Source organism: Nicotiana tabacum, chromosome 2 (genome assembly GCF_000715075.1).
Source record: "Nicotiana tabacum cultivar K326 chromosome 2, ASM71507v2, whole genome shotgun sequence".
NCBI lineage: Eukaryota > Viridiplantae > Streptophyta > Magnoliopsida > Solanales > Solanaceae > Nicotiana > Nicotiana tabacum.
In genome coordinates, this window is record NC_134081.1 from 108,065,077 (window position 1) to 108,073,683 (window position 8,607).

The 8,607-nt window shown below is 32.8% G+C and overlaps 1 protein-coding gene across 2 annotated transcripts; it reads right to left on the reverse strand.

Moving 5' to 3' along the window:
• Positions 1–391: 391 nt before the first annotated feature.
• On the reverse strand, positions 392–1,574 carry LOC107772310 (transcription factor MYB63-like). 2 transcript variants are annotated; one of them, XM_075229447.1, is made up of 3 exons: positions 1,361–1,574; positions 1,139–1,280; positions 392–1,039 (listed from the first exon to the last, which is right to left on the reverse strand). In XM_075229447.1, exons 1-3 carry the CDS (start codon positions 1,491–1,493, stop codon positions 583–585), a joined length of 732 nt encoding a protein of 243 aa, XP_075085548.1. In that variant the 5' UTR covers positions 1,494–1,574; the 3' UTR covers positions 392–582. The 2 variants fall into 2 exon arrangements, with proteins under 2 accessions (XP_075085548.1, XP_016447291.1); XM_016591805.2 differs by having other exon boundaries at positions 1,139–1,268; positions 1,361–1,573.
• Positions 1,575–8,607: the final 7,033 nt, after the last annotated feature.

Consider the following 8,607-nt stretch of genomic DNA (forward strand, 5'->3'; position numbering starts at 1 on the left):
ATAATTGAGTGTCAAATAATAGTAAAAGAAAAAAACATACTCAGATCGATTACATTATTTTGAGCAATTTTAACGAATAAATAAATACTACTCTAGTGGTTTTAGATACCCAGTGTTGTTGGTTTATTGATGAGGTCATCAATCAGCATGAGAACTACGTCATAGGATATCGTCGTGTTACAGACAGTTTTAACCCAAAACGCGGATCCAAAAGAGTTCAATGACGAGTGGATTATTACTTGTATAATACAAGTAGACATTTAATTTTCTAAATAAAATGTCTTTTTGGTGGGGAACAAAAAATAAAAGTATCTTTTTAGGACGTGGAGGAAGGATCAATTATCTAATAGTAAAACAATTTGACTAAAACAAGTGACAAGCTTGGTATTGGGTAAACAATTATTATTGTACTCATTTATGAGGTAAAAAAATTAATATTATCATTCATTATCATTCAAAATAAAAAATTTAATTAAAAGCTCTGATATGTCATTGATCACACATGCTCTCTCCTCGTCGTTCTTTCAAAAACTTGCAGAATGTATTAAGTAAGAACTTGTTGTAGGTTGAGGTATTTAAGAATTAAAAGAATGGTTGTCTCCAGAAATGGTCTAAGGGTTCTGTCTGAAAATTGTCAAAGGGTTCTGTCTGAAAATTGTCGATGGGATTTGTCCAACAAAAGTTCAAGAAATCTGCTGGAAGTTTTTCCATTGACCTGATATGATCTTCTTCAATCCAATCCATTCCATTTAAAAGGGAACAACTCGAATATAAATCACTTGATGAAACCTCTACTGAAGTGTCAACGGCATTAACACTAGCAGATTGCAACTCTTTCATATCACAGCCAGCTTCCTGTTCTGAAACTTTATAATTAGAAGAGTGTTCATTTTGAGATTTTACAAACTGTGAAGATTCAGTAAATTGCTCCGTTGACGTTGATGATATTATATTCGCACGTTTCTTAAGATGAGCATGCCATTGGTTTTTGATATCGTTGTCCGATCTTCCTGGTAATTTTGCAGCTATGGCTGACCATCTGCAAGATTTGAATACTATGTTTAGAACATTTAATTTATATAGAAGGCGTACTCAAAATGTAATAGTACAACTTAGTTTAATCAAATGTAATTTCTACCTGTTTCCAAGTTCATTGTGTAATTTAATAATGAGCTCCTCTTCTTCATTGCTATAATTGCCTTTCTTCAAACCGGGCCTCAAGTAATTCATCCATCTCAGTCTGCAGCTTTTCCCACATCTCAATAGACCTGAAAAATATCCTAAAAGAAATAAGAACTTTCAGAAAGAAAAAATAAAAGAATTTTGGGGCTCCATATATATATATATACTATATACTAACCAGCATATTTAGGCAATTGGCGCCAATTCGGATGACCATTTTTTTCCACAAAAGCTCTTAGTTTGTTGTCTTCTTCTTTACTCCATTCGCCTCTTTTAATTCCATGCTTGTCAACACAAGGAGTTCTCACCATTTTCTTTGGAACACCTATATATATTCTCTCTTGGTTTTCTTAATTTGATTTCTTTTGCTTATACTCTCTCTTGCACTCTAATATTTCCTCTCTTATATATATATGCAGTTCGACCAGACAACTTAAGCCGTGTTTCTGATTAACAATGGAACCCCACCTCCCCCCCCCCCCCCCAAAAAAAAAAAAAAACAATTATATCTGGGCTTCAAGGTCAAGGCATAGATCCTATAAAGAGACTGGCTTCACTGTCTTGACTCTAGTGATAAGCTTTCCACACTAACTGAATATTCAGTGAAGACGTGTTAATCGATTTCTTTATTTTCTATGTTATTTACCTGAATTATTGCTTTGCTTTTCATCATTATATCCCCGAGAAATTTACCCTTTCACTTTTTTCCCTTAATTTATAAATGACCTCCTGAAGAAACGTAAAACGATTTTAAGTTAATTTATATCAAAATATTAAGTGATTCATGCCCAATATGAAATTCAATAGACAAGAGGCACTAATCGTATCCACCAACTAGGGTGTACAAAGAAAACCGATAAACTGCACTAAACCGATAATCCGAGTCAAATCGAAATAAAAACTGATGTGGTTTGGTATTGGAAAATAAAACCCGACCATAATTAGTTTTGTTTGGTTTTAACTAAAAAAAGTCAAACCGAAACCAAACCAATCCGATAGTACATTTATATAATTTTTAAAAATATTTTATACATATAAATATTTATTGTAATGTAATTTATAAATATTTCTTAAACTTTTTCACAGTTTTATCTTTTAACATATTATTTGAAGTTTAGACTTAACATTCTTGAACGGAAATAAATTTTAAAGCCTATAAATGTAGTAACTCAAACAAAGTTCAAATCAATACTAATGCTAAAAAAAAAAAATTAATTTAATACTAGGAATCACAATAGCGTTGGATAATTATTTTACTTTTATATTGGTTTATAATGAAAATGCATAACTTAGTTTATCTTTTTCTTTAGTGCTTAGTTATATAATTAATATTAGTACTTATTAGCTATACTTATTTTAGCATGACCTATATAGTATTTTTAGATTATGTTAATTTTCATTATAGCTTATTAATTAGCAATATCTATTTTATGAAATTTTATTGTTTTATCTTTATTATTTAATATTTTAGTATAATGCTATGACTTATCTCATATTATTGTGTTAGTTTCTTGGAAAATACATTATATAGTTGTATTTTACTAGGACTTAAGAAATATTTTGGAGTACAAGTTACATATTTTATGCTATGAAGACTTTACCAAAAAAACCCGAAAACCCAAAAAACTCAAGAAAAATCGAGATTCAAAAACCCGACGAGGTTGGTTTGGTTTGGTTTATAAATTTAAAAACCCGACACCATTGGTTTGATTTGATAATTGAAAATTTCGAACCAACCTGGCAAGAGGCATTAATCGTGTCTACCAACTATAATTGCTTAACTCGTTTTTAAATTTAAATATTTAAGACAATGTTAATAATTTCCAACATGGATAACTTCTATATTTGTCGTTATTTTGGTCTAGATGAATCGAAAGGGACAAAAGAAAGAAAAGCCCCCTAAAAAAGAAAAAAAGATGAAGTCCACTCGTTATGTATTACGATTACCTTAATAAGTAATTAATTGATAAGGAGCTCTCACTAAACAAGCTGAAATTAAAAATCGTACGATAGTCAATCATTGAATGTGCATCTCTATACCATACCATATGAAGAACCAAGTACTTTTATTAATCAAACTCTCTGTTATAGAGTCCTTATATGCGTTCACATGTAGTCTGCGCTTTCACATTTCAAGAACTTATTTTGGCATTATTAGATCTCAGTGACACATGGAGTCTCTATACAAGGAAGAAAATACTAAAAAATTGTATATTAGCTGCTGTTAAAAGGTTAGACCCAAATTGAAAGTGATCTTTTAAGGTTTTTAAAGTTAAATGAGTTTATAAGACGCCTTCTAAAGTACGTGGTTTTATGTGTAGATAGGCCCGGATATAGTTTCTAATTTAATGATGGGCTAAATTAGAAATACATAAATTTATGTATCTATTAATAGGGTTATGTTCCTCAAATCAGACGTAGGGTTTTCTTTCTAGCATTCCATCGTTAGGAAGGTGATTACGGCTTACGTATTGATTTGGAAGACTACTAACCGCTAGACTGAAGAATTCGAGTCGTTCTGATGGATTCAGGTACGTTTCCGCATCTGGTATTTATTCTTGATGAATTGACATGATAAATCTTGAGTAAAAGATGACGCTGTTTATCTTTAAAGTAATTTGGTTCTAACAATTGATATCAAAAGCCTATATTATGTTAAATCATTAAGACGTTTTGAAGGGTAAAACAAAAAGATTCATGTTCAAATTCATTGCTTCTACTAAGTCTATCCCGTAGTTCCAAATTGGAGGTCTGATCGCCGTTTGGAATATGTGGCCAGGAAAAGGCCATAAAAGGCTGCTATTGATTTTTTGTGATTATTTTAATATTTGGTAAATCAGTTTTTTTTTAACCAAAAAACAAAGTAGATTAACTATGAAGTTCTTTGGCTAACACCTCTTTACGACAAGTTAAGAATTTGAGAGCTTGCGTTACGGATTGATTCGCCACCATCTCTTACAGATAAGAGTACCTCTAATGAAAAGAGGGAGATGAAAAGGTGGGAGAGATCAGATCGCATGTGTATGATGATCATGAAGAAAGTCATTCCAAAAACATTCAAGAGCACTTATGTTCGATAAGGTTAAGATGGCTAAAGAATTTATGGCTGGTATTTGTCAAGAGTGTAAAGGCTGAGATTGGTACACTCTTGACAAGTCTGACTTCAATGAGGTATCAAGGCAAAGGTAACATCAGGGAGTACATTATGAAAATGTCTCATCTTGCTTCTAAGTTGTAAGCACTTAAGTTGGACCTCTCTGAGGACTTGCTAGTGCACTTGATTTTGATATCCCTTCCACTACAGTTTAGCCAGTTTAAGGTGAGCTATAACTGTCATAAAGAGACTTGGTCTCTAAATGAGCTCATCTCGCACTGTATTCATGAAGTGGATAGACTGAATCAGGAAAAGACAGAAAGTGCTTACTTAGCCGATGTGCCTAAGGACAAAAGCAAGGACAAGAAGAGAAAGAATAAGGATGCTGTAGATACACCAACACAAAACAAACAATCAGGAACCAACTACAAATGGTTGTTTCTTTTGTAAAGCTAAAGGTCATACGAAGAAGGATTATACCAACTATTACGCATGTCGTACAAAGAAAGGTATACCTCTTAATTTTATTTGTTCTAAGGTTAATTTGACTTTGGTACCAAGACACATATGGTGGATAGATTCTGGGATATAACAATTCACATCACTGTGTCTAAGCAGGGTTGCCTAAACTATCGAAAGCCTGATGATGGTAAAAGATACATCTACGATGGTGACAACAAGTCGGAGGAAGTCGAAGCAATTGAAACTTTTAGATTGTTGTTAAGAATCGATTTTATTTGAATTTGTGTTGTTAAGAACCGATTTTATTTGAATTTGAACGAGACTTATGTTGCACCATTTTTTTTTGGGGATTTGACTTCTGTTTCTATTTTAGACAAGTTTCGTTATTTTTATTTATTTGGAAATTAAAAAAAATTAGTCTCTTTCATAATTCAAAATTGGTTGGTCCCGGTTCTTTATCAGGTTACAATAACCTATACTTACTTGATATGGTTATTTCGTTGAATGAACCTTGCATGTTAACATAACTGGTAATAAGGGTAAATTAACCATCCAGTAGACAACTTCTTTATGGCACGAGAGATTAGGTCATATCTTTAAAGGAGAATTAAGAGACATTCGTCCTATAATATTATCCCTATTTTCTATCCCCTCAATATTTCAGAATTTTTATCCCACTACTAAGGCTACTTTTTCCAATAATGTGAGGTTCTTTGAGGATGTTGAGTTTGCAGGGGGGGGGGGGGGGGAGAGAGAGAGAGAGAGAGAGAGAGAGAGAGAGAGAGAGAGAGAGAGAGAGAGAGAGAGAGTTAAGGACTTTGTCTTTGAAGAGGAACATATTGGTATTCCTCTAGTTGTTATTGTCAATGCTTAGGAACAACTTTCTATACCTGATATTATTCAAGAAGGAGATTCGGATCAAAGACAATAACATTCAACCAGTTCTTCAAGAAGTAGTTCCCAAAGAACAAACTCTACAACCTCAAGAATAAATTTCAATGTAGAAAATCATTTATGGATTTAAGAAAGTGTCTCGTAAATATTATTACTTATTTCATCAAGTTATTGTCTTATTTGGTTTTGAGATAAATTTTGTTAATTATTGTGTATGCCACAAGTTTAGTAGGAGTAAGTATATTCTTTTTATTGTCTCGTGTATAATCAGCTTTGTATGCGTCCGAATATCTCATTTAATTTAGGGATGTTGGGCAGATATTCAAATAATTTATAAACTTATCTTTTGAAAGCAGCTTAAGGATTCAAAAGGTAAGTATAGAGAACAAATATTTTATGCTCACATAAAGGAAGTCGAAAAAGTTGAAGATAATCAGGTATTCAGATATCGACTTCACTAGATGTTGATATGATATAACATATGTGATGACCCGATAGGTCATCTTTAAATTTAACATTTAATTCTGTGCTCTGAGACCTCAAATAGTACCATTCAATATTCCTCGACTTGCGTGCGCATTTCGTATATTTTTTTATGGAAAGCCTTTATGTGAAAAAATGATAAAAATGTGAAATAGTGCTTTAAAACTCACTTAAGTTGACTTCGGTCAATATTTTGAACAAACGGACCTGAATCAATATTTTGACAGCCCCGATGGGTCCGTATTGTGATTTGGGACTTAGGCGTATGCCCGAAATCAAATTCGAAAGTCCATAGCTCGAATTATCGCCATTTGATGAAAATTAGAAATTTAAAGGTTTAAATAATTCCTAAATTGGCCATAATTGGATGTTTGTTGATACCGGGTCCCGATTTGGATTCCGAGAGTTTGTTCAGCTTCGTAACAATAATTGTGACTTGTGTACTAAAGTTGAAGTTTTCCCAAGGTGTGTAGGCACATTTCCGTTAGGTTTTGAAAATAAATAAATAAAAGGTTTGATTTTATAAAGCTTGAATTTCTATAGTTTGACGGGAGATTTTACTTTTGAGCAAACGACTCCGGAATGGAATTTTGATGATTTCAATAGTTTCGTATGGTGATTTAGGACTTAGGCGCATGTCCGTATTTGGTTGTGGATGTCCATAGGACAATTTGGCGCATTTTGGCAAAAGTTAGAAAATAGAAGATTTTTGAAAAGTTTGACCGGGAGTTGACTTTATTGATATTGGGGTCGAAATTCAATTCTAAAAATTGGAATAACTCTGTTATGTCATTTATTTGGAAAATACAAAACTCTTGCCGAAATGTGTAAAATGAATACAGAATGACTGGTACTGCAGTTTTTGCCTACAACAGTGTGCGAATTTCTGATGCATAGAGCTGACTTTGAAAGCTTATATCTCGCAATCCATAGGGAATCTAGAGATTTTCAAACACGAAAGTTGTATCCCTTTGATTCTAGTTTCCAGAGTGGTAAACCATTCATCATTTGGATATTTTTACAGAAAGTTATGATCGATTTACTGAAGGTTGGTAGCAGTTTTTGTTTGCCTGGAAATATGAGACAAAGTCGCATTTCACACATGCGACTTGCCTAGGCAGAACGCTTAAAAGTGAAAGTTTGCCATTTTTACTCATTTTTGAGTTTTAAGTCTAGGATTTGGGCGATTCCAAAGGGGTTTTTCATGAATTCGACTTGGGTAAGTGTTCTTTATCAGCAAGTGATTGTATTTCATATATCCATGTCAATATTCATCATTTATTTCGGATTTGGATGGAAGAAATTGGGATTTTTGTAAAACTTTTCAAAAACAAAAATTTAGGATTTGAAAGACAATCCGATGTCAGAATTCAATAATTTTTGTATTATTGGACTCGTCTCGGAATGTGTGTTCGAATTTCATGAGTTTTTCGAGATTCGAGACGTGGGTCCCACTATTATTTTTGAGATGAATTTCAGATTTTAATCCGAAAAATCTGTAATTTAATATGGAATTAATTACTACGATTCATGTTGAGTGTATTGAACTATTTATGACTAGATGTGAAGCTTTCAGGCACCAATTCGCGAGACAAAAGTTTATTGGATTCTTGAATTTGGTTGCGAAACGAGGTAAGTGTCGTGGTTAATCTTGACTTGAGGGAATAGAACCCTTGATTTATTTGTTAAGTGAATTTCATGTGTAATGACGTATAGGCGAGGTTACGAGTGCCTATACGTCGTCAAATTGATTGTTTGCATATTTATCTAATAATCATAAATTATTTTAAATCATGAATTAAATATTATATTACTTATTTATCTCATATTCATTGTCCAATATTATGTCTTGAATTTATGCTATAATTGCTACATGTTTATTTGAATTGTGCGTCTTAATTGCTACTTGACATTTAGCACATTAAATTACCTGTTTTCTCCCTGATTTTCACAATTAATTACTACTTGTCATTACTTGTTTCCCAAATTATAATCATTGTATGCCTTGTTGCCTAATAATTTCTTATTTAATGTGATATTTATTGGAATATTTTTACATTTAAGAATTGTTAAATTATATTGTTGGAGCGGGTTGCACGCAGCAACGGATTATATTTTAAGTTTATATTGTTGGAGCGGATTGCACACCGCAACGGATTTATTGAAAGTTTATATTGTTGGAGCGGTTTGCACGCCGCAACGAAATTTAATTGAAAGATTATATTGTTGGATCGGGTTGCATGCCGCAATAGATTGTATATTAAGTTTATATTGTTAGAGCGGGTTGCATGCCGCAACAAAAACTTATTGAATGATTATGACTGCTGAATTGACTTCAATTATTGATATGAGTTACCGGTCTTACTTCTTTTCCTGTTGTTATTATTACTATTGCGTACAAGTTAACGTAAGCGACTTGCCTTAGCCTCGTCTCTGCTTCGTCGAGGTAGGCCCGACACTTACAGAGTACATGGGGTCGGTTGTATTCATAC